Source organism: Ornithorhynchus anatinus, chromosome 3, assembly GCF_004115215.2.
Source record: "Ornithorhynchus anatinus isolate Pmale09 chromosome 3, mOrnAna1.pri.v4, whole genome shotgun sequence".
In the NCBI taxonomy this organism is placed as follows: Eukaryota; Metazoa; Chordata; class Mammalia; order Monotremata; family Ornithorhynchidae; genus Ornithorhynchus; species Ornithorhynchus anatinus.
Window position 1 is genome coordinate 118,140,953 of NC_041730.1, and position 26,761 is coordinate 118,167,713.

At 44.1% G+C, this 26,761-nt stretch overlaps 1 protein-coding gene across 1 annotated transcript in view; it reads right to left on the minus strand.

Moving 5' to 3' along the window:
* The window catches only part of LRMDA (leucine rich melanocyte differentiation associated), a 1,142,364-nt gene that overhangs the window by 478,338 nt on the left and 637,265 nt on the right, over window positions 1–26,761 (minus strand). The window contains exon 3 of the mRNA XM_029061255.2: window positions 12,810–12,936. Within this exon, the coding sequence (XP_028917088.1) occupies window positions 12,810–12,936 (127 nt within the window). The remainder of the gene's footprint in view (window positions 1–12,809; window positions 12,937–26,761) is intronic.

Sequence of the window (26,761 nt, forward strand, 5' to 3'; positions counted from 1 at the left end):
CTACCTGACTTAAGGGGAAAAAATGCAGCTCAAAAGAGTAATATTTAAATTCGAGGTGAGATTGTTACTTTGGGGTCACTTCCATCAGTGTTTAACTTTCCTAAATACTTAGTAGGGTGTATTTTACCCACTGGGGTTTCAAAAAATACCATGACTACAACCAAGAGACAAAATTCCTCGTTCAAAAAACTTACTAGTAGAGTGACCAGAATATGAAGGCTCAAAGTGGGAAGGGATGAGGCCGGATGGGTGGAGGGGAAAGATTAGTAAAAGGAGCAAACATAAATGGAAGGAGACAAAAGCAAGAGTGGAAAGAAGGGAAGATGAATAATAGAGGGGTAAAATTAATGGGCAGAGGCTGAAAGGAGAGAAGAGGTAAAATCTGGGGAAAATGTAGACAAATGTAGATAAGAAGCAGCGTGGCTCAGAGGAAAGAGCACAGGCTTGGGAGTCAGAGATCATGGGTTCTAATCCTGGCTCTGCCACTTATCAGCTGTATGACCTTGGGCAAGTCACTTAACTTCTTTGTGCCTCAGTTACCTCATCTGGAAAATGGGGAGTAAGACTGTGAGCCCCACGTGGGACAACCTAATTACCTTGTATCTACCCAGCACTTAGAACAGTGCTTGGCACATAGTAAGCGCTTAACAAATACCTTATTATTATTATTATGAGAATGTGACAGACTCTTCTCTAAATCCAAATCAGTTAAAGCAACTTCCCTTCTCAGTTGCCTTCCGTCGCCACTCACTAACTTTCCACCGATGAGCCAGAGGCCCACTGAGAGTAGTGGTGACTTCACAGAAATTGGCCCTAGGGAAGGGAAATTAAAAATAGCCAAATGACATGCTAAGATATTTAAATAAGAAGTGGTCTCAAGACAATCTACTCATGTAGCGTAAACCTAATGTGGGTCAGGGACTTTGCCTAACCTAGTTATATTATATCTATCCTAGTACTTAGTACAGTGCTTGGCACATAAGCACTTAACAAATACCATTATTATTATCATTAGTGTGATGTATTGCCTATTTACAAGCATGATAATGGTCTTAATAGTATTTATGATGATGACATTTATTGATCACTCACTATAATGATAATAATAATAATGAAGATATTTTTAAGCAGTTGCTATGTGTCAAGCACTGTTCTAAGCACTGGGGTAGATACAAGGTAATCAGGTTGTCCTACATGGGGCTCACAGTCTTAATCCCCATTTTACAGATGAGGTAACTGAGGCACAGAGAAGTTCAGTGACTTACCCAAAGTCACACGGCTGACAAGCGGCAGAGCCGGGATTAGAACCCACGTCCTCTGACTCCCAAGCCCATGCTATTTCCACTAAGCCACGCTGCTTCAGCTGACCAGTATGCCAAGACCATATCCTACATTTGATCCTAATAAAAAACGGGAACAACCCCCTTTCCTCACAAATCTAAGCTCAGCACTCTCATTTCTTCATTCTTAAGATTTATTTTTTTTCTCAGTCACCCACAAGGATAGCACACACTGTGACCTGCTTAGGAGAGCACCTATGTCCAAAGTCAACAGGATATTATTTAGGGTTGATCCAGCTTTGCCCAAGAGAGGTCCTATTCCACAGATTATAAGAAACTTTCAACCACCAGGAGTTTACGTGGTAGCTCTTTTCTCTTTGCCAAAGAGAACGATTTCCATTCCTTGCCCTGAATTTCAATCACCAGGTATTTCTGGGGTGCTGGGCGAAGCCATTTCCTGACCTCCTGTCCTGTGGGGAATTCACAGCACTCAAGAAACTCAACTCTTCTGACTACATAAATGGATCTCTGGGATTTTCATTAGGGTATTTTGTGGGGCAGCAACTATTCCATTTTTCCATCTTTTCAGCTCCCTCCTAAATAATGAATCAGACTGGGCTGGGCTGTCTTCTCTAAATCCAAACTAGTCATGGAGATAACGCTCCTAATCTCCTAAATCTGAGTGTCAGACATTGATCTTTATTTTGATACCACCGCCACCAGGGTATGAAATGTTTGGAGGAGATTTTAATTGCATGCTTGATCTCCTGGGTAAGCAAGGATAGAAGCTGTGCACATTCCTGCCTGATAGCCAACCCTATGATATGTCTTGTCACATCCTCTAGTCAAACAGTATTATTCATTCCACAGAGCCCTGCAGGGATGGACCACAGTGTCCCATCCTCACTCATTCCATCCTGGTGAATATTCAGGAGATTATTTCATGGCCTTCTTCTGGGTATTGGGGGTGGGGGTGAGAGGGGGCACACTGGCAAGATGAAAAGCTACAAAACTAGATCCTAAGCTTAAATAATGATTCCCCGCACAATGCTTACTCTGCAAGTCTAGATAATTTGGGTTTGTTTTTCATCTGGGGGAAACAGCAAGCCAAAATCTTTGTTCCATTCCACGTTGGCAGTTCCATTTCCTACAAAAGAAGATCTTCTCCAAAGCACGCAGAATCAAAGGAACAGTTACTTGCACTGGGGATGGCATGGCAGAGAAAGCCTTGCTCATGATTAGAGCGAACGGGATTATTCACAGTTTCCGAGAAACAGAGTAGCTAGGCTGTATCTTACATACACAAATGATCTGGGTAATTCAAATGTAAAAAAAAAATCTCTCAATTTGATTTTTCCGGCAACTCTGGCAAAGTCACATTTGCACGTTCTGTAGAAACACCTTTTATTGTAGTTGTTCGCATGAATTGGTCACCGAATCCTGTCGGTTCTGTTTTCACAACGTCTCTAGAATCCGCCCTTTCCTCTCCATCCAAACGTCAACCGTGTTGGCCCAAACACTCTACATATCTCTCCTTCACTACTGCCTCGGCCCCCTCGCTGACCTCTTTGCCTCCAGTCCCTCCCAAACCTAGGCCTTAGTTGACATCTCTACTCGGATGTCCTGCATCACCTCAAACATAACACATCTTAAACAGAACTCCTCATTTTTCCACCCAAAGCCTGTCCTTCCCCAGAATTCTCCATCACTGTAGAAAGCACCACCATCCTTCCTATCTCACAAGCCCATGACCTTTGTATTATCTTTGACTCCTCTCTCTCATTCAACCCACATATTCAATCCATCATTAAATTCTGCCTGTTTGACCTTTACAACATCACTAAAATCCTCCCTTTTCTCTCCATCCAAACTCTTACTTTGTTAATCCAAGCACTTCTCCTATCCCGCATTGATTATTTCATCAGCCTACTTGCTGATTTCCCAGCCTCCTGTCTCTCCTCACTCCAATCCATACTTCACTCTGCTACCTGTATCATTTTTCTATAAAACCTTCAGGCCGTGCTTTTGCACTCCTCAAGAACCTTCAGCTGTTGCCCATCCGGAGAAGCAGCACGGCGTAGTGGATAAAGCGCTGGTCTGGGAGGCGGAAAGTCATGGGTCCTAATCCCGGCTCTGCCACTTGCCTGCTGGGTGACCTCTGGCAAGTCACTTCACTTCTCTGTGCCTCAGTTACCTCAACTATACAAAGGGAATTGAAACTGTGATCCCGATGTGCGACAGACTAACCCCCCACTTTTCCTGAGCTTCCCCTTCTCTCCCTGTTGCCCCTATTCACTCCCTTTGCTTTACCACCCCTCCCCACCTGACAGCACTTGTGTATATATCTCTGTAGATATATATATATAGGTATGTATATAGATATACATATCTATTATTCTATTCATTTACATTAATGCCTGTGTACTTGTTTTGATGTGCAAAACAAGACCATATCCTACATGGCTCAGTAGAAAGAGCCTGGGCTTGGGAGTCAGAGGTCGTGGGTTCGAACCCCGGCTCTACCACCTGTCAGCTGTGTGACTGTGGGCAAGTCACTTAACTTCTCTGTGCCTCAGTTACCTCATCTGTAAAATGGGGATTAACTGGAGCCTCACATGGGACAACCTGATTACCCTGTATCTTCCCCAGTGCTTAGAACAGTGCTCTGTACATAGTAAGTGCTTAACAAATACTATCATTATTATTATTATTATTCTATTTATTTATATTGATGCTATTGACGCCTAGTTCCTTGTTTTGATGTCTGTCTCCCCACCTCTAGACTGTAAGCCCGTTGTGGGTAGGGATTGTCTCTACTGTTGAATTCTACTTTCCAAGTGCTTAGTATGATGCTCTGCACACAGTAAGTGTTCAATGAATACAATTGAATGAATGAATGACAGGGACTGTGTCCTAATAAATTTGCTCATATCCACCCCAATGCTTAGTACTGTGCCTGGCACAAAGTAAGCGCTTAACCAATACCCCAGTGCTTAGTACAGTGACTAGTATATAGTCAGCCCTTAACAAATACCATAATTATCATTATTATTATTATTGTCCATCACCACACCAAACAGAAACTCCTTATCATCACCTTTAAAGCACTCAATCACTTCGTCCCTTCCTACCTCACCATGCTACTCTCCTACAACCCAGCCAGCATCCTTTGCTCCTCTAATGCTAACTTCACTGTATTCGACCTCGCCTATCTTGCCGCCGATCTCTCACCCACATCATGCCTCTGGCCTGGCATAAACCTCCCTCTTCGTACACGACAGACAATTACTCTCCCCGACCTTCAAAGTCTTTTTGAAGGTGCATCTCCTCCAAGAAGGCTTCTCTGACTAAACCCTATTTTTCCTTTTCTTTCATCCCCTTCTGCCTCGCCCTGACTTGCTCCCTTGATTCATCCCCCACCGCCCAGCCCCACCACACTTATGTACATATCTGTAATCCATTCATTTATATTAATGTCAATCTCCCATTCTAGATTTTAAGTTCATTGTAGGCAGAGAATGTGTCTGTTATATTGTTATAATATACTCTCTCAAGAGCTTAGTGCAGCGTTCTGTACAGAGTAAGCGTATAAATACAATTGCCCAACTGACTACTCTGCTCTTCTACTAGGATCATTTTTTTAAAAAATCTTCCTGTGCACGTCTTCCCACTCCTTAAAAACCTCCAAAGTTTGTCCATCCATCTCGTTTCAAACAGAAACTCTTTACCATTAGGATTTAAGGTACTCAGCTCTCCCCATCCTATTCTGCCTCATTTATCTTCCACTATAACCCAGCTCGCATAACTTCACTCCACTAATGCCAACCTACTTACTGTACTTCAATCTCGTCTGTCTTGCCATCAACCCCTTGCTCAAATCCTCCCTTTTGTGTGGAACTCGTTCCCCTTTCACATCTGGCAAGCCATCACTCACCCCATCTTCAGGACCAAACAAAAGGCCCATACCCACCATATTTGACATCCCATCTGCATCATCCCATGCACTTGGATCTGTATTCATTCATTCATTCAATCGTATTTACTGAGTGCTTACTTTGTGCAGAGCACTGTTCTAAGTGCTTGGGAAAGTACAACAATAAACAGTGATTTTCCCCGACCACAGTGAGCTCACAGTCTAGAGTGAACCCTGGAAGCACAATTATTCCATCCCCTGCCACAGAGCTCTTATGTACATTTCCTCATATTCTAATTCTGAAATTTCTTTCAATGCCGTTCTCCCTGACTAAAAGTAAGTTCCTTGAGGGCAGATATCATATCTATCACTCAGTTGTAGTGTACTCTCCCAAGTGCTTAGTACAGAGCTCTGCAAACAGTAAGCACTCAATAACTACAATTGAATGCATGCATAAATGAATTGATTGATTCTCGCATTTCTTAGTTACAGTTGAAGAAATTGTTACTCACAGAAGAGGTTTACCTGCCTTCTGTAAAAAGTGAAAGGGATGTGAGGAGGGTTAGCTGATCAACTGACCAAGCCCCTCTTTTCCTCTGCTCCTCTTCCCCTTCCCATCGCCCCGACTCCCTCCCTCTGCTCTACATCCCTCCCCGCCCCACACCACTTGTGTACATATGTACATACGTATTATTCTATTTATTTTATTAATGAGGTGTATATATCTATAATTCTATTTATTTATATTGATGCTATTGATGCCTGTTTACTTGTTTTGTTTTGTTCTCTGTCTTCCCCCCTCTAGATTGTGAGCATGTTGTTGGGTAGGGACTCTCTCTATTAGTTGCTGAATTGTACTTTCCAAGCGCTTAGTATGGTGCTCTGCACACAGTAAGCGCTCAATAAATATGATTAAATGAATGAATGAGTGAACATTCATGGATCCAAGTGCACTCCAAACCATAGCTATTTTACAAATCTGAGGGCAACACTCCTTTCATCGTTAAAACACAGCTTTTCTCCTTTTAAGCATTTCTTTTCATTCTAAAGATTACTTAGGATGACTGCTGCTTCTGGAAATGGTCACCATACATTTTGGCAGGCATTCAAGGAGTATAAATGATTTACTCAAGAATCTATTGAGTACCCATAGCACACAGAGCACTGTCCTATGTAGGAAAGTTTCTACTCCGCTAGACTAGGGGGTGCAGATGGAGAATAAAGTGCAGCAAAGTGCTACTCTGGAAGGAAGTAAAGCTTGAACCCCACATCAGTTTATGTGAAGCAGCTACAAAGCACTCTTAGGATTTACAAAAGTACAAATTCATTATGACAAACCACTAACCACCTTAATCCTCCTACTCATCCACAGATACAGCAAGATTAAAAGATTTGGGGTGAATTTAGGCGGTTGGTTGGAGAGGGAGGAGGGTGGATCAGCCAGTAGGTAGTGAGAGCTCCCTTATTAATGAATGAGAGGTTGTAAAATGGAGAGAAAGGTAAAAGAGGAGGGACAGGAAAAGAAGAGCTGTTAATGAAGAGAGAAGAGAAAGTATGCTTCCAGACTGGGATTTGTAAACCTTAAAAAGAAGGGGAAAGAATGTCCAATAGCTCAAATGCAAACATGCATTCTCACTACTCCCCATTCAGCCAGTGATTCCAAACAATTGACGCACTCTGAATTACAGGAGAGCATCCTCGAAGACCCAGAGTCCTAGATTATTTAGTATTACAATTGCTAATAGCTCAAGTTTTTCCTTAGGGGAACAGATGCTTGCCATCTAAATCCCAGGAGGGCTCCGATGAAGTGCTTGGTTCCTGGAAAGCGTCCTGAGCAAGGAAACAGGAGATCCAGGTTCTATCCCAACTCTGCACTGATTGTGACTTAGGACCAGACACTCTCATGCTCTGCCTTTCATTCATTCATTCATTCGAGCAAGCGTATTTACTTAAGTTCTGTTTTGCTTTGCTATCTGTCCCCCCCCGTTTAGACTGTGAGCCCGTTATTGGGCAGGGATTGTCTCTATCTTTTGCCAAATTGTACATTCCAAGCACTTAGTACAGTGCTCTGCACATAGTAAGTGCTCAATAAATACTACTGAATGAATTGAGCGCTTACTGTGTGCAGAGCACTGTACTAAGCACTTGAAAAGTTCAATTCAGCAACAGAGACAATCCCTGCCCACGACAAGCTCTCAGTCTAGAAGGGGGGAGACAGACATCAAAACAACTTAACAGGCATCAATATGAATGAATATAATTGCAGATATATACACATCATTAATAAAAATAAATAGAATTATAAATATGTACATATATATACACACGAGTGCTGTGGGACAGGGAGGGGGTAGAGCAGAGGGAGTGAGTTGGGGGGGAGCAGAGGAAAAGGGGGGCTTAGTCCAGGAAGGCCTACTGGAGGAGGTGAGCTTTCAATAGCCTTGGCTTCTCCATCTGTGAAATGGAATTAATGGCATCTCTTAAAGAGTGATGTGAGGAAAAAATATCTCTGTACAGCATGGCTCAGTGGAAAGAGCCCGAGCTTGGGAGTCAGAAGTCATGGGTTCGAATCCCAGATCCGCCACTTGTCAGCTGTGTGACTGTGGGCAAGTCACTGAACCTCTCTGGGCCTAAATTCCCTCATCTGTAATATGGGGATTAACTGTGAGCCTCACGTGGGACAACTTGATTACCCTGTATCTACCTCAGTGCTTAGAACAGTGCTCTGCACATAGTAAGTGCTTAACAAACACCAGCATTATAATTACCTACCCTCACACCCATTCAAATCGTGGTCATCTACTCCTTCTACAAACGAGTAACTCCACTTCCTCAGACATTGTTGAGTCTTATTATACCAGATTAATGTGCTTCTCAATGACATTTCCCAAGGGCTGTTGAGTAATCGAGATCTAAATGGCCGGGAACTAGAGAGAGGGACAGATCGAGATAGTAATCAAGGCTTTGCCCAGGAGGACTTCCGTTGACTGTCCGTGGTTCATAATCCGGTGAGACGGATCCTCTCACTCTAAGTCAAAGTGGACACAGCAAGACAGAGCTGGTCGACACCCTGGAGTGTCTACCATTCTCTCTAATTTCCATGAGGTAATAAAATTGACAGAGCTTTGCTGGGCAGGAACAGAAAGAACAACGGTCACAAACAGGATCGCCAAGTTGCCACTCGATCGTGAACCGAAGGACACTGAGGAACAGAGAGGGCAATCAATCAATGGTATTTATTGAGCACTTACTGAGTGCAGAACACTATTATCAAGCACTTTGGAGAGTACAGTGCAAGAGAGTTTGTAAATGAGGTTCCTGCCCTCTAGGAGACACAGTGAAGCCTATGTGATTTAACATTGGAACACACTGGCTGCACACAAACCAGTTTGGTAAGGGGGGCTCTCCTTTAGCAGAGACTTCACGAAAACTAGAATATGAAGCAATAGGAAAACAGCGATAGGCCTTGGAAGTGACAAAATAATCCAATCTACTTCCTATTTGGGCACAGCCTGTGGAATTGATTGCTATTCATGCACACTTACAGGAATGGATAGGCTTTCACTTCGAATAGCATCATCTGTAAGTTAGGCACAGCCAAGCACTAAGTTCCCCCGTAACATGGGGGTTTCGTTCTAGAGAAGCCCATCATTAAAAATCATGCACGTAACAGTACATGGGCCTTGACTGATGTTGTTTCTTTCAGAATGGGATCATGTTCTAATCAGAGTTGTTAAAAGAACATTTTCTAAGTCCCTAACAGTGTCCTATCCTAAACATCAAGCAAAAACTCAAGTTTTGGAGACACACACACACAAACACATGGAGCAATTAGCCAACTTTTGTATCTGTATTGACTCTCACCTCACCTCCTACACCACATATTCTTCCCATTGTCTGTGTTGCAAGTGACCCTCCACTTCCCAGCCTGGAGGTGTCTGCTGTGTGACCTTGGGGAAGTCACTTAACTTCTCTGTGCCTCAGTTACCTCATCTGTAAAAATGGGATTAAAAAATGTAAGCCCCACGGGGAACAATCTGATTACCCTGTATCTACCCCAGTGCTTAGAACAGTGCTTTGCACATACTAAGCGCTTAACAAATACCATAATTATTATTATGAACACACGCGTGGGGGGATGGAGTTAACTGGAGACATACAGTACCTGCTCCGGCTATGTTGCCGCTTGGGTCTTTCAACTGATGAGGGAGATATTGCAGGACGTCAGAGGACGGGCGTATTAGGGAAGCCTTCTCTGATCATTCTGAGATCATTTACACAGTGACAAGCTTAGTGCACGCTTTGAGGCAGTTAGTCACCTTGGTGCCCAGAAATGATTGTAAAGAGCCAGTGTCATTTCTGTTTTTTCATCCGATCTGAATTGTCCATTCCGGGGGCTTAGGAGCAAAAGGGGAAAGAGTCTACAAGATAGATGATGGGTTTTGCCCATCGCTTTGATTCAGTCATTCAATCGTGTTTACTAAGCACTTACCGTGTGCAGAGCATGATACTAAGTGCTAGGGAGAGTACAGTATGATAAACAGACACATTCCCTGTCCATAGTGAGCCTTACAGTCTAGAGGAGGAGACAGACATTAATATAAACAAAGAAATCACACGGTTGGCTCAATGCACTTGGGCCAAACTGCAACCCAGGTCTGCAAATCCCTACCCAGCACCAGACCCCAACGAAGGTCCCTCACTTTAGAGGCAGTTGCAGGGACTACAGGTACGTGACTGTTTCCAAGGCCTCCCAAGTAATCCAGATCCCAACCAGAGCATGTCGTGGTCCAAGCCCAGCCCCCACCACTGCCTTGTCCAGGCCAGATCGGCCCACGGCCCAGAGGCCTCTAATGCAGATGGATGACACTCCAGAAATATTCCAATCTATCAAGTAGTGGCATTCATCACTCCTGATGGTTTAAATTTCATTCTTGCTTTTTGTCCAGCCTAATAAGGGGGTTGTTCTGCCAGGCTCCGACTTTCCCAATTTAGGAGACTTAAGGAGAAGTTGCCGTAAATTAGCCGCCATCTGTCTCTCTAGGCAGTTCTGGCTATCCCAGGATTTGATATTGACACAAAATGGTCCCACACACTTTGCTCTCTGTTATTCTTCTCAAATTATTTGTCTTTAGGCTTTTAAAATCTACTCAGTGTGCTTCTTGAAGGATTAGATCGTTCTGTTAGGTTTCATATGGAGGGAAGCTGAGGAGAAGTATTGGACGAGGAATAAGTGTGGGGAATTGCTGGTTATTTTTGAGTCACAGGCCCTGGACGCGTATAAAAAATGGCAAGTGACTCCTGTATTATTTTCCCCACTCCTGTGTCCCTCACCCCCACCCACCCTGCCCAGGAGGCAAATTCTGGGAAGCTGCAGAGTAAATTTGCACCATTTATCCAGCGTGTCAAACAGCCAGGGCTCGAGGGCTTCCTGCAGGGCTGCCTGCAGAAGTGTCAGGTCTGTCACTAGCAGTGGGCAAGGGGAGAGAAGGAACAGAACAGCAGTTCAACTAGAAGGGCTGGGATTGGACCCTGAAACTGGTGAGAGGAAGAGAAAGGCAAAATAGACCAACATCAAAATGGTCAGCAGAAGAAAAAGGATCAGAGAACTGCCTGAAAAGCATCTTCACTAGCAAAGAAAATTATCTTCAAAATTGACCTTGGCATGGTTCGTGGACATGGCACTAGAAATGTTTAAAGGAATATGAGGGCTTGATGGGGAGGGGGAGTTGAGGAACCTGGAGGTAGGATGGACTGAGAGACAGCTTACAGTTTGGAAGCGATAATTTAGAGTGTGTACAAGAAGTATCCCGTGAAGATGTATTTCCAAACAGACCAAACATGCATGGGTGTATATATCATGTATTCTTTCTAGCAGATGGAAGATGGATCACTCTTCTCCTTTGATGGGTTTTTCACATCTTTGTTGTAACACCCGTTCTGCAGTAATATGGTGGCCACCTGCTTCAAACTTCCCTGGAATCAAATGCCAACTCATCCCTTAAAACACTTTAAAAATCAGCCTAGGAACAAAGGAAACCTCCGCCTTGGCCGTAAGGCACCAACTACTCCAGATTCTAGAGTGGAAAGTCAGCAGGCGTATCCCTACTAACTCCATCAGCACATTCTCCATTACCTAACAAGGAACAGATCTCAACTACACAGCAACTACACAGAGAGACACCCAGGGCTCCCCAGTAAATCGAATCAGGCCTCCGGGGCCACCTTAAATCCGAACGCACTTGCAACAGAGAATAAATGACCAAACCTCTAGGATAGCTATAACTGAGTGCATGGCCTGGGACGTTACTGGAATGCCCTTGTCACCAGTTCACCAAAACGTATGCCGCTAAACTGAGAGCGGACCTCTCTCTCTGGCCTCTACAAGCTAGTGTTGGAGACTGGAGGTGAAGGCCGGAGGTAAAATGGCTACACACACGCACCCCCGAATCACTCTCGTCTAAGATACTCTGAGCTGGCAGGCAGGAGATAGGTCGTGCCTCCTCCAGGGCTGAGCAAATGGGAATCGCCTCCGCCAAACCAACTCTCTTCCCCTCTTCAAAGCCCTATTGAGAGCTCACCTCCTCCATGAAGTCTTCCCAGACTGAGCTTCCCCTTTTCCCTCTGCTCCCTCTCTGCCCCCCTTTCACCTCCCTTCAGCTAAGCCCCCTTTCCCCCCTTTCCCTCTGCCCCTCCCCTCAGCACTGTGCTCATTGGCATATATTTTTATTACCCTATTTATTTTGTTAATGAGGCGTACATCCCCTCGATTCTACTTATCGCGATTAAATTGTCTTGTTTTTGTCCGTCTGTCCCCCCCGATTAGTCTGTGAGCCCGTCAATGGGTAGGGATGGTCTCTATCTGTTGCCGAATTGTCCGCTCCAAGTGCTTAGTCCAGTGCTCTGCACATAGTAAGCGCTCAATAAATACTATCGAACGAACAAATGAAAGTGGAAAAAGAGGAGGTAAGGCTCCCATCGGATGGGTTTAGCGGACAGATGCGGAAGCCCTCCTCACCGCTGACTGCCTGGTGATCGCCGTGATCGGGTACGCTGTCGAGTGAAGCTCTTTACCCACTGCGCTCTGGAGCTCTTCCCCTTCCAGCCACCCTCGTTTTTCAGTTATTCCCTTGAGAGAAGCTCGGGGTCCGGGAGCAGCTGGAAGGCCCCAGTGGAAAAGTTTAGCTTCCCGTCTCTCCTGCTTACTTCCCACTAGAGGTCGCCCTGCAACACAACCCTAAGCAAACAGGGTTGGGCTGGCCTCTTGGCTGCAGTGACATTATTTTCTTTCTCTATTTTTATCTATTAAAAAGATTTCTTCACAGCCATAACTTAGATCCCCACACTAAAATGGAGCAACAGGAAGATATAATGGTGCATTTCATTTATGAATGACCCATAATAAATTACTCTGAAGTATCCCGAGTGCCAGGAGACGGAACGCTTTGTCTGCCCGAGGACCGTATTTCACATGCTTTAATTTGGCTGACACATAAAACTCATTTGACATTTCACAGGTATTTTGGGGGAGGGAGGCTGGGCGACGGGGGACCTGGGGGGACGGGGAGAGAGAGAACGGGGGTGGGGTGGGGGACCCGGGCCCACAGAAAGGATATTTGGTTCTTGTTGAGTGTTAAGGTATGGAGCCGGGGTAACCCGGGCAACACAAGGTCGTTTCCGAGAAGATTGTTGTCCAGGATCAGCTCCTCCAAGCTTCTGAACGCGCTCAGTCCTTCCAGTGACCTGCAATGACAAAGGCAACGGGAAAAAATGATACTACACTAAATCAGGAAGGCCATTATGAGCTGAAAATAAATATTTAACCTTCCCTTTCAGGAGTGGGAATAGTTTGGGCTGGTGCCTGTCAGCGGAGTGAATGACAAGAATTAGTCGCGGGAGGGGAATGAGGAGGGGGAGGATGCTGGGGGGGGGGGGAGGGCGACTGGCACCTCACCGCATCCTTCACGCACTGCCAGGATGAGGGATGGGGGTCACTTAGTGAGTAGCCAGGATCCAAAACAAAAGGCTTCAGATATAGGGCCCGCAGGATAAATTTGTCAATGTCTTGTGCCTTCAGGCACCCAGCCTTGCCTGACCCTAACCTCCATTCCCAAGATAAATAACTCTGTCACAGTTCACCTTCATTCCCTGGACACAAATTTAAGTTGTCATCCATCATTCCTGCCCAGAAATATCATACCCCTCTAACAATAATAAATACAACTTCAAGTATCATTTCTCTGCAGTTTGCCGTACAGTAATAGAAAATGGTGAGAAGCCTTTTTGTGTTGTTTTTTATTTTTTAATCACCATCTTCTTTTTTTTTATTAACCACTTAATTTGCTTCTGACTGGTGAATTTGCAGCCGCTCAAAATACCAGGCATCAGCAGGACTGCAGGATCGCTCCGAACAGAAAAAGACCAATATGTTTGGGGGCAGAAGGGGTAGGATTTCAAACCTATCCTCTAGCATCCCACTCAGACTTCCAATTCACAGAAAGGAGATCTTCAACAATAAGGGAAGAGAGATTCAAAGGTGAGAAATGTAGACATGTAAGGCTCTAAATAGACAGGCATCTGTGGAAATTAGTCTCTCAATTAAGAAAGTGGAGAAAAGAGCCAATCCCGTTTCCCTGTTCCTGAACTTAGTTGAAAGTTAACTGTTAATTTCACCAACTCGCATATTTAAAAGGATTGGTGAAAGGGAGAGGAGAAGGGGGAGAAGAAGTTCAGAAACACATCAAATAAGCAGCATGGTGTACTAGAGCCTACCTCCAGACACATATTCACAGCTCATTCACCTACCAGACACCTAGAGATATGCTGAGATTGCATGCCTTGGCAGCTGATCTACTATGTCTACCAGAGGAAAGATTATCGTTGTATCTCCGAGCTGTTTTATAAAATGTGATGAATAAGGGAGATGCGGTATCTACTATTTATTCATTTTCTGATGGCATTTATACTAAGAGGATATGGGGGGGGCGGTGCGGGTCTGTGCACGCACGTTTTTCCTTTTTGCAGAGACTTGTTTCAAGAAGCGGCTACATCAGTTTAAGGGTCCAAACTGGGGAGATTATTGAAAGGGGAGCAGTAGCATTTTAGGGTGTTCGGGGGGAAGGAGTGGAAGGAAGGAAGGGATGCTCTCAACACTCCAGAGTAGCATTACTATACAGGCATTTTAAAACAAGTTGTCTAAGGATAATTAATAGCCACAAAGTCCTTTTGGCTTATACCTCCCCCCTTCTCTCTGCTGATGCAGCACCCCAAACCCACCCTTCTGTAGCAGTGAAAGTACCAGAAAGAGCCTCACACCAAAAATCAATCTTGCAGAAAATACGAGCATCCTTCTGTCTGCCATAGCTCCCATCGCTGTACCACTATGGTGTGGGAAAGGTTTTTCTTTTCTTTCCCTGTCCTCGGGGCACAAGGAGAAAATCAAACTTGTGACCTTCCAACCAAACAATATGGGGCATTTGTCTACCAGGATATCAATCTCTAAAATTGGCGGTGGAAAAGGCCTGCAGATAGGCAGAAAGGAACTGGTCGGGCGGCATTCACCACAATCTGAGTTTTGCTTCCAAGGGAACCGGATTCAGCCCCTACTCTCTGAAACCCTTTTTTTCCACTCCACAAACGGTTAATAATGGATCATCTCCAGCCCCGTACTTTTTAATATTAGGCTTCAGCTTGCCAAGGAGAGTTCAGAGCAGGGCACCCCCCTGTCAGCACCCCAGAGCCTTATGGGATGCTAATAGGTCCTTTGTGAATAAACATTGGTTGGGCTCTGGTCAATGTCAGCATCAAAATACACATTGTTCCTGAGTTATGTTATGCAAATATAATACTCTTATCATGAGAATCAGCAAATGGTTGGCAACTGGCAAGGAGAAGAAAGCACACATCCAAAACTGCTGCAGGGGAGGCATAAAACAAAATGACACACCATGAAGAGGGACAAAGCCCTAGGAACACTAGAGGGAGTTGCCTATTGAAACAGCCTTTCATTTCGGCGCCGAGGCGGAGTACAATAGTGCGAGCTTTCATGGAGGAGTTGAGAAAATTGCGCTCAAATCCCCTTACACCTGTCTGGTTTTGATAATTTTTGCCATGTAATGTTATTAGCTGTTCAGTTAAAAGAGTGCCGTGTTACACAGGGGGTTGCTTATTAATTGTTGTTTTCATGTCATCAATGCGGTGTGCACTTGGTGATTTAATCAGCTAAATTCACAGCCTGGGGATGGGGTGTTGGGGGGGAGGGGAATGGGGAAGGAGAAAAGGAGAAGGGAGATGGATGGGGAGAGGACAATATTGTTATAGCCTGGATAGAGGGTGGACAACGAACAAATTTAGGATCACAGGGTTGGGATTGGTTTTTTTTTATAAATGGGAGAATATAGCCTCCCTTTCACTTAACCTGCCTATGGACAGACATGCGTAAAATGTACATCAAGATATGTGTAATCAAAGAGTAAGGCAGGGGAGACTCCCACACATATGTAATCAGGCACCCACACATCCTCCAGGAAAGACAACTGGGAGAGGAGGGATGGATCCAAAAATAAGAATTCCTTTGCTGTCATCCTGGGCCAGTTTCATCCAAATGCATACACAGCTGATGCCCCTGGATATGACACTGAAGGAAACCAGTCTTTCGCTGGGGGAGGAAGAATGAACAATTGCTGTTCCTGACCTTCGTCTGGCATGATGCTCCAATTGCTTAAAGGAACGAGAGGGCTGGTGGGGAGGGGAGGGAAGAGTACGAATCTGAAGGTAGGATGGACCAAGGGACGGCTTACAGCTTGGAGTCTCTCTCAGCCTAGCAAATTCAAAATCCCGGGCCCAGTATGGCCGCCGCGCTAGACACAGGAATGAAGGGAAGTGGCGAGGAGTTCTTTTCCCTGGTAGCTTCAGAATTCTAATAAGCATCTCTGAATTGCATTGCAAGTCACTTTCTTCCCTGCTCTAATGACACGAAAGCTGCCCATTATCTCACCCACAGGTACCATCTCAGTTACCTCAGTGTAGGGCTCAGACTCCACTCCCACAGGAGCCCAAGTGCTGCCAGGGATTTCCACCGCAATTTCCAAAGTCACATCAAAATGACAAAACATCACAACGTATTCGGCTGCGGCTGAATTCAAACAGAAAGAACTTTAAGTTCCACTGTAATTAACCCTATCCTCGTTAAGATAATTATGATCAAGCTCCCTGTCACAGCTAATATCACAGCATCATTGCCTATGGCTCACGCTTTTGCCCTCATTAGCTTATGAAAACAGAACACTGAACAGGCAACCGACACTGTTGCGGAGCGCCGTGAGCCGGCCTCCGAATGGGCAACAGATAACTCTTTCCGGGACAAGAGTCCAGCTGAAAAGACTAGTCCTTCAGACCAAACCCTCCAGCTCAACAGGAACCTTCCAGTTCTTTCTACCAGATCTTCATTCACGTTCGGCCATTGAGCTGAACCCGAGGAACAGAGAAAGACTGATGAAGGGGGTAAGGTGGTGAGCTCAGTCCCTAAGATTAGTTGGATTTTAATAGGTAGGTGCTAAGAACCTCTCCTTTCCTTGATTCCATCATCCAATTCTGCCGTGACAATTTATTCCATTGCTTGTCTAATGAGTTCAAAACTGGGAGTCAATGGTTAATAATAATAATAATGTTGGTATTTGTTAAGCGCTTACTATGTGCAGAGCACTGTTCTAAGCGCTGGGGTAGACACAGGGGAATCAGGTTGTGGGAATGGTTCCCACAGAAGTAGATCCGAAGCAAGCGTGAAGCAGCGTGGCTCAGTGGAAAGAGCATGGGTTTTTGGAGTCAGAGGTCATGAGTTCCAAATCCCGGCTCGGCCACTTGTCAGCTGTGTGACTGTGGGCAAGTCACTTAACTTCTCTGGGCCTCAGTTACCTCATCTGTAAAATGGGGATTAAGACTGTGAGCCCCATGTGGGACAACCTGATTCCCCTATGTCTACCCCAGCGCTTAGATCAGTGCTCGGCACCTAGTAAGCGCTTAACAAATACCAACATTTATTTTATTTATCCGAAAAGATATCTGGGCAAAGAACAGAAAAACTCAAACATTCATGGGGTCTGAGCAACAGTTTGGGATTCTCTTGAAAGAAAATGGCCCCTCTCTTCATCTCTTTCTTACTTGCTCTCTCCCTGCCTATTTCAACTCTTTAGTGTTCCAAGGCACCAAGAATCAAGTTTAGAAGTTAACTGAAAAAGTTCTTACAGAAAAAATAGTCCGTATTTTTATTTCTAAGAACAAATGTGAGAAAATTAAGTTAATGAAGTGAAATTTATCGTTCTGTTGACTTTTTAATTAAAACGTTTGTGGAATCCATAGTCTTTAAAGAGAAATCAACAGGAAATTAACACCCATGAGCGGAGAAGGGACAATACGAGGCTCAAGATGGAAAACAAACAGGTTAGGAGGGTCGAAATTCCCCTCCAGAACTATATTACTGAACTCTCCCATGTGCTTTGAACAGTGCTCTGCACACAGAAAGCAGTCAATATTCACCATTGATTGATTAATTGAGACTATCTACTTTACTTTCACTCCCAATGTTTCCCAAAATTTGAGTGTCCTGTTCATCAGAGACAGAGAAGGTAGTAGGAGACGTTTGATGGCAGTGATGGAAAGAAGCAGGTTGTGGACGAAGAGCGCTAACTAGTTAGAAGAAGTCTCATGGAAAACTGTTTACAAGTTCACATGGCTGCCCGGGTTTCATGACTGCATGCTCAGTTGCAAAAACACAAACATTCCAAATCAGAGAGAGGCCGCAGCTCACAGCCACCAAGTTGGTGCTTTTTTGAAAAATTCTCCGTCTGAAAAGGAAGGCATTAAATGCTATTTATTTTTTTTAATTCCACCCTCCTTCAGTCTACAAGAAATAAATTAAACGTTCTAAAACTACTGGACTATCATTCTTTGGCTGCTAGCCCTGGCTTTGCCGGCATGCGGTTCTCTACCAGATCATTTTTAATGTGCACTGAGTTCCCAAATGAGAACATCATCTCACTGGCCCATGCATAGGCGGGAAAATACATATATGTATTGAATAACTAATCCTGCCTAATGGTGTCCATGGCCTGGATACCCTCAGGCATGAATTCATAAAATGGCAGTTATAACTCAACGTATTTCTAAAATTATTTTGATTTAAAGCTGGAGATTTGCTCTTTAAAAGGAGGAAAAATAGGAGCCTGTAGCCTCCAAATTTTATTTATTTTTGAAATAGTCTAAAGTCCCCAACTGTTCAAAGAGTTATATAAAAGAAAGGTTTTATTTTCTGCGGAGATGTAATGGAGCCGATATGGCGCACTGAAGACTCGGTATGTGTGTGCTTCGCTGTTTCTGAATCCTGTGAGCTGTCTGGGAAAGAGGTTCTGGAGAGCACTGGGCAAACAGACATTGTGCCAAAACCACTACTTTTCGCTATGTGAACTGTTTACCTGAAAGACAACAGTCACTCATCCACACTGACTTTCCCCATATTCTATAAAGGGAATTTTGAACTCAACAAACTGCAGTATAGTGAGAACAGGAGCTGTTTATATTACTATAGCTCATTCCCCACCAACCTCTGCCAGAAGCGAACTAACCCACCTCTAACTCAGAAAGTCAATCCTGTCGAGGACAGAGGGCAGGCAAAGCTGCAGGTCAGGGAAACTTGGGAATGGGAGTGCCCCAAGCTTTGGCAGTTAGTAAGTCTCAATCAGGTACCATGAGGTTATTTTCATACATTCATTCAATCGTATTTATTGAGCACTTACTGTGTGCAGGGCACTGTACTAAGCACTAGGAAAGTACAATTCAGCAATAAAGAGAGATAATCCCTGCCCACAACAGGCTTACAGTCTTCCAAAGTCCCATCTCGGGGAAGTGACATGATCGCCTGCTCCCATTTCACAAGATAACTAATTTCATCTCCTCGAGTAATTACGTTCCTATATGAAATAGCCTCAGGAAATTCTGGCAGGGCCAATATCCCTCTTTAAGTGCTTAGTATGCCCTGTTTCGGTAGGCCCTCAACAAATATCGTTACTGCTACTAATCCTCCCCAAATCCTTTCTCCCTTCTTGGGAGGACCCAGAGACACAACAGCTTGGATTTTTATCCAGTCCACAAATAATCCCACACACTACTTGAGCTCAGTCATCTCAAGATAGCCCTGCTCACTCCGACCAGATGTTCATTGGAAGTTTACAGTTTTGATGATTTTTTTTTATCAGATATTTTTGAAAGCTAAATGGGTGACTTCAAAAATGAGAGGTTGAAACCAAATCAAAGCGGAACCTAGAAAAAAGACTAGGCTTGGTCTTAGCCTGAGGTCACGATAAATTCGACTGCACTTCGTGGTCCTGAATCAGCTCTTCTTTATCCAGACTGGCCACCAGGCTGGTCCAGGCACTTGCCATATCCTGACCTGATTACTGTATCAACTTAGACACAGTCCCTGTTCCCCACTTGGGGCTCACAGCCTAAGCAGGAGGGAGAACGGGTATTGAATCCCATTTTTACAGTTGAGGCTCTGAGGCACAGGAACTTAAGTAAGTGACTTGCCCAAAGCCAACACAGCAGGCAAATGGTGGAGCCTAGGTCTTCCAATCCCAGACCCAGGCTTTATCCTCTAGGCCATGCTGCTTCCATGCTTTCCCTCCCCTCCAGTCATGCATCAAATCATTTTTCAAAAACTTTCTTCCCATATGTCTCTCCACTCCTCAAAAACTTTCAGTGGTTTAGCATTCCTTTCCACACTGAGCAAAAATTCCTAATCAGTGGCTTTAAGGCACCCAATTGCGGCTTCTTCGCTCTTTATCCACGCTCCTCTCCATTACACCAAAGCTCTCATTCTTCATTCCTCTCAAGCTAACCTACTCTCTGTGCTTCATTCCTAGCTCTCCTACTTCCAACCCCTGACTCAAGCCCTTCCCATCTGCTGGAAACTCCTTCCCCTTTGAAATTTTCCAGACTGCAGGTCTACAGTTCTCCCCATCTTCAAGGCCCTTCCGAAGTTACAGCTCCTCCATTCATTTGATTGCATTTATTGAGCGCTTACTGTGTGCAAAGCACTATACTCCAGAGGGCTTTCCCCAGTTCATTTCTCTTTCCCCAGTTCATTTCTCTTTCCTGACAACAGCACCTGTGGGCCGGCCAGTGTGCACATGCGGCTTCATCCTAACTCACACTTCCAAACCTTTCAACTTACACAGCACCATTATTCAAGTACTTGCTCATATCCTTTTGTGTTCTCCTTTGCTAGATGATAATCAGGAATTTAACTCTTTTGGACTCTTCCTAACACGTGTAAGACTGTGCTGGATAAATATTCGCGAATGTAGTGAACTCATTGGTGTGAGGATGAGAGGGAAAATACGGTTTTCTACAGGTTTCTTATGTTTTAAAGTTTTCTGAGTTTTAAAGTTTTTCCTAAGAAATTTCTCCCATGAGAGAAAAGCTCCATAGATAAGCTTAATATTGAGGGGAAAAGAAATCCACCATAGAAAGCAACTTAGAGTTTAAAAATAAAGGATGGGAAAGTCATGGTTGCCTCTTCTGGCCCAAATTCACTATTACCTGGGAATAATGGAATGGAGATCACTGTTCCTCAGGCAGTAATTTATCAGGACTCTCTTAGCGCATCTGCTGGTGGCAGAAAATGGGGGATTGATATGGAAATGTGAAGAAGCTGCTGAAAGACACCACTGTGGTCAAGAATCAAAGTCTTACCATATTCCCTAATCATTCTATAATTCGGCAGCAATTCGCAATTCGGTAATCTGACTCTCACCCTCTCATCCAACCCTTTCCTTTTTAATATTCAAAACAGGAGCCCAGAAGTAGCAGTTCTAGCTGATTTTGACCCATGGCGTGATTTTTTTTCTCTTCTTTTTTGCCTTCCACAACAACTCAGTCTGGGGAGTGACAGGTAAATTGACACACTGCTTAGAGGGCAAAAGATAAATGTCTGATGAATTGGCCAGTGGTGGAAGAGTGATGAGCTTCATATGTGGATAATGGCTTAGCAGCCGTTCCATTCAGATTGTCCCCAAGATAAGAATCCACAATCACAAAGCCATTGGAGTGCTGGTCATAGAAAAGTTTAATTTGATTAGTTTGAATGAACACTTTTTGTTGTTTTAATGAAGACAAGAGATGAGGGGTACAGCTCAGTGACCAGCTAGAGTAGGTGAGGAAAATGGAGAGATAGTAGGGATGGAATATAACAAACCCAGGTAGAATCCACCCAGCGACTATCTAGGTTGGCCTCTGAAGCAAAGAACCCAACTATAATATACATTAAAGGGAGAAAATTAATAGGATTGATAAAATTGATATTTCTCAGCTCTTAGTGTGTCTACCATATTTCCCACAGACCATCAAACCTCGTTAGAGTTTTGTGATATCCTATTCTTCCAAAGGCATAAAGAGCAAGTCAGTTTTGCTCCCTCAGTTAAGAACTATCCATGATCCCTAATCATTTGAACATGAATGTTACCATTCCCAGATCTCCAAATGATTTTCTAACTGCAGTTCATCCTCATGGTAAGGCTTTGGTCTGTAGAGACTCTGGCCCCATTCAAATCAACAGCATGTTCTGCTTATAATACCACACATCATTCATTTAATAATAATAATGGTGGTATTTGTTAAGCGCTTACTATGTGCCAAGCACTGTTCTAAGCACGGGGGGATACAAGGTGATCAGGTTGTCCCACATGGGGCTCACAGTTTTAATCCCTATTTTACAGATGAGGTAACTGAGGCACAGACACAGAGAAGTTAAGCGACATGCCCAAAGTCACACAGCTGGCAAGCGGCGGAGCCAGGATTAGAAGCCATGACCTGTAACTCCCAAGCCTGTGCTCTTTCTACTGAGAGTCTTCTTACGGCAGTGGCAGGAGGAAGGGGTGGAAGGGAAGGGGAACTAAATAAAAAGTTAGTGAAAAAAAGGTGGAGAAAAGAGAAAGAAGAGAAAAAGATATGAAAGGAGAAGAGGCTGCACGAAGGGACAGAAAGGCATATTAAAGAAGCAACATGGCATAGTGAATACAGCATGGTCTTGGGAGTCAGAGGTCATTAGCTCTAATCCCAACTTGGCCACTTGTCTGTTGTGTGACCTTGGGCAAGTCACTTTATGTCTCTGTGCCTCAGTTCCCTCATCTGTAAAATGGGGATTAAGACTGTGAGCCCCACGTGGGACAACCTGATTACCTGATCATCTGTAAATTAGAGATTGAAACTGTGAGTCCCACATGGGACAGGGACAGTGTGTAACCCGATTTGCTTGCATCCACCCCATCACTTAGTACAGTGACTGGCACATAGAACTCAACAACTGCCACAATTATCATTATATTATACAATAATATATAATATCATAATTATATTAGAAATAATGGCATTTATTAAGCCTTCACTCTGTGCTAAACACTGGTGTAGATACAAACGTCTAACAGATCAGACATAATCCCTGTGCCACAGGGGGCTCACAGTCTATTTTATACCTATTTTCTAAATGAGGAAAGTGAGGCCCAGAGCGGTTCAGTGACTTGTCCAAAGTGGCAGAGAAGTACTGTGGCATAGCTGGGATTAGAACCTCTTTACTCCCAGTCCCGAGGTCTTACCATTAGACCACACTGCTTCCTGAAAGCACTCAACTGACCAAAATTAGCTGAATAAGCAAGAGAACCCAATTGCTGCAATCTTTTTTCTCAGATCCTGAAAATGAAGGAACCATGAAAATATTTCTCAGGTCAAGTATTCAACTGACCATCCTCTTAGTGACTCTCCTGTAGCCTATGACCTCTTTCGAAAGGAATGATTCTATAAAAACAGAGGTTCCTCCATATTTCATTGGGATGAATTTTCGGTAGCTGTAAAAGGTAAGGATCTCATTACTAAGCAACGCAGGAAGACTCACATTATTGAAGAAAATAAAGTTTTATGAGAGGGCCTCTCTTTCCCTCTCTGTATCTGAGCAAGAAAGTGAGTGAGAGAGCAAGACAGGAGGTACAGCTCCAGAGTGCAGAGTGAATTATAGACTGCCTCTCAAGATTCACAGCTCTTCGTGGTAGGAGGTTAATATTCTCACATGTCATTAGGTCTGCTGCCTCTACTGATGGCTCATTGAATCAGGCAGCAAATTATTTCCTCATGCTGCAGAGGACACCACACTTCAAAGGGAAGGAGCCAGGGTCAGGACGGCCCTCTGGTTCAATTAATGACTTGGGATCAGCAGAGGTTTCTTATAGGTAAGAATGTGACTGAAGCCTTTGACAAAACTGACTTTTTGAACAGGATTTGACCCAGGTCCTTCCCTTCCTCCCTCAACCTTCAGGTTCTCTCCCCATCCCCCCCCAGCCCCCACCCAGTCCCGCCTAACCACAAACTCCACCAGTTGCCTGTTGTGTGACCTTGAGAAAGTCACTTTCCTTCTCTGGGCCTCAGTTTCCTCATCTGTAAAATGGGGATTAAGACTGTGAGCCCAGTGTAGGTCAGGGACTGTGACCAACCTTTTCAGCTCATATCTAACCCAGCACTCAGAACCGTTTCTGGCTCATAGTAAGTGCTTAACACAACCCATAGAAAATAAATGAATAAAGCTTTCATTTCTCACTATTGTCTCCGATTGACCCACAGAGGCCTGTGGGATAGCTGTGAGATAGGCTCCGGTTGCTAGGCAGTATCTCCCCTGACTGTCAGGCCATCTCTCAACTGCTTAGGAAAGACCAGGCAGAGGAGCGGAGCAAAAGCAGATTGAGAAATAGCATGGCCTAGTGGGTAGACCACAGACCTAGGAGTCAGAAGGTCCTGGATTGGTTCATTTATTCAATCATATTTAATGAGCATTTACTGTGTAAATTGGAAAGTACAATTTGGAAAGATAGTGACAATCCCTACTCAACAATGGACTCACAGCCTAGAAGGGTTCTAATTCTCGAGAGGGGGAGAGATGCCATGGGAAAACTTAATTCTACCTTTGCCACTGTTGTGTCTTCTGCCTGTATAAGGGCCGAACTCTCCAATGCAACCAACAGGTGTGTGTTTCCATATATCTAACTTGTCAGATGCACTAGCAAAATATGTGTCTACCTCCTGTTGCCCCCGACCCCCACCCCATACACCCACACCTGAAAACTCTGGTGAAATTTTCACATCCTCCCAAATGCTTGATGCATAGTGAAACTCTTCTGTGCCCCACAAAACAAAGCTAAACAAAAATGACTGGAGCCAACCAAAAGGCAAATCACTGGTGCTCGGAGGAACTGGGTGACAGTTGCTATCTTTGCTATCCATCCTTATATTTAGGTTACACCACCTAACATTCAAATATTCTCTTGTTTTAGCCCTCTGTCTCTGTCTCTCTTTCCTCCCCCAACCACCTTTCATCTTTTACACCAAGTATAGTTGGTTTACTAGTTGGGTGTGCTTATCAGAAGTTCAAAATTCAGCTGCTACTTCTAATTCTAAGTTGGGGACTTTATTCTACCTGAAAATCACTTCTATTCCTCTAAGAGGAGGGAGAACCCTTAATCAAGTAAAGAAGACATATGAGTAATGTTTCAGTTCCACTTTCATTCTATCTGCTTTCTTCCTTTCACCCTTTCTTTGGCCTAGTAAAATCTAACCCTACCATTTTTTTAGGGCAAGAAAGGTAAGGGAGTTGATAGTTTTCCTTCATCCAGCCTACTTTCCAGTAAAGATTGGAGTCAGAATACCACATAAGCACAGAAAAGACTACTCTAAATATTTCCTGGCACAAAATGCTGAATTAAACTAGTATAACCAAGATACCATCCAGGCGCTTGTCTTCAGACAAGTTTTCCTGTGGCATTTTATAGTTGCGAGTTGAAAGAATAATTCCAAGAGAGACTCACAAGTGCTTAGTTTCCCAATCACCTATTTTCAGTAGTTAACCTGGGCTCAATTAAAACAGGATAAAGGAGTATTTTCTTCATATAATTTTTTCTATTAGTCCTTGTTGGGTTTTTCAGCTATGATACAATCACTGCCCCCATTACTTTAGCAGTAGGGGGAGAGGTTTATAACTGAAGTTGGTTAGTCAAAATAGTGATCAAGAAGGCAGCCTCCACAGCAACAAGGAGACAGAGACCGGCTCTCAGTCTCTGCAAGTAGAGTAATGAAAGTTTCTGGTTTCATACAAGCAGAGGAGACAGACAACGCGAGTCTTTCCCATCTTCTACATCACTTGAAAGGAAAGCGACTGTGTGGAATGTGAGCTGTAGGACTTTCATCACAGCTTTGGGGCTCTGCTCTTGTAAAGACATTATAGTTGAAGCCAAAGTGGACAAAATAATGAGAAACAGGCCAAAGGACAGATGCATTATCTGTCATTTCTGCATCTGTTCACATCACGATCACCTCAAAGCCTTTAAATGGGCAACCACAACACTCCCCCGATTAGAAGCAAACATTTGGCATGGGCCCCAGGGAGCAACAGATTCCTAGGAGGAAGGGGAAGAGCAGTAGAAGATAGGGTAGGGTGAAGAGAAATTAGGGAGTACAGCTAAGGAGTGAACAATTTAACTAGGAAGGCTGACGAGAATGGAAATCGTAACCCCCATACTCTTATCCAGCAACATAGACCAGGTAGCCAACTCCAGGAAACTTTGTTTCACTTACAAATTTACCTTTTAATCTCCAGCTTGAAGATTGGGAGCTAAACCATGGGGCTCAGGGTCTTGTGTTGGAAGCGAAGAGTGGGTCAAATTGGGAATCATCTTTGAAATGTTACAGAAAATTCAACCTCCAGAACAAGAGGAAACTCTTTCTAGGAGTAAGATGTTCAAGAAGAACATCTAGATGAGGATGCAGCAGTACACCAGGGAGACATGAACATTAGGCCTGTAAAGACTTCCAACCAAACCAACTATGATTCGGCTGCTCAAAGCAGGCCCGAGGCTCATCAGCTCTAGCCAAGGCCTGGTCAGAACAGAAGAGATGTGTAAAGTACTCCATCTGAAGTACAGGACAAAAGGAGACAGAGAAGGTTGGTTTTCTGTTGAGTGTTGGAGGTGTTATTAAGATGAGGGCTGGGTGCTCTAGTGTTGGGGGGATCAGATTTTTGGCCGGATCTACAGAATAGGGTTTTGGGGTGTCTATACCCACAGGCGATCAGCCATCTGAGAAAGTGCCTCTAAAGGACTTTCACTTGGAGAATCCATAGACTGTCAGACCCATAGAAAACTGATTCTCTTCACTGTGGAAAGTGCATATTTTTGGCTGGAGGTGTCTCTGTCCATAACCATCCAGAGAAAGAGGGGATAGAGGCAGTACTATTTGACGTGAACTTATTCCTTCTAGCATGTGCACTCCCAGTCCCAGTGATCTATTTTAAAAAGTGGGTGAGCGGGAGAAAGAACACTAAAGAGAGACTCAGAACTATTTTGTCTCATTTTTCTCAGCCTTCAGTAGTCAAGCGTGACCAGAAGTCAGTTGCTCTTTCCTAAGTTAGTCCTGTGCGTCTAAGTAACTGTCACAGTGAATGATCAATTGTAGTCTATACGTGCCAGTAACATGGCTGCCC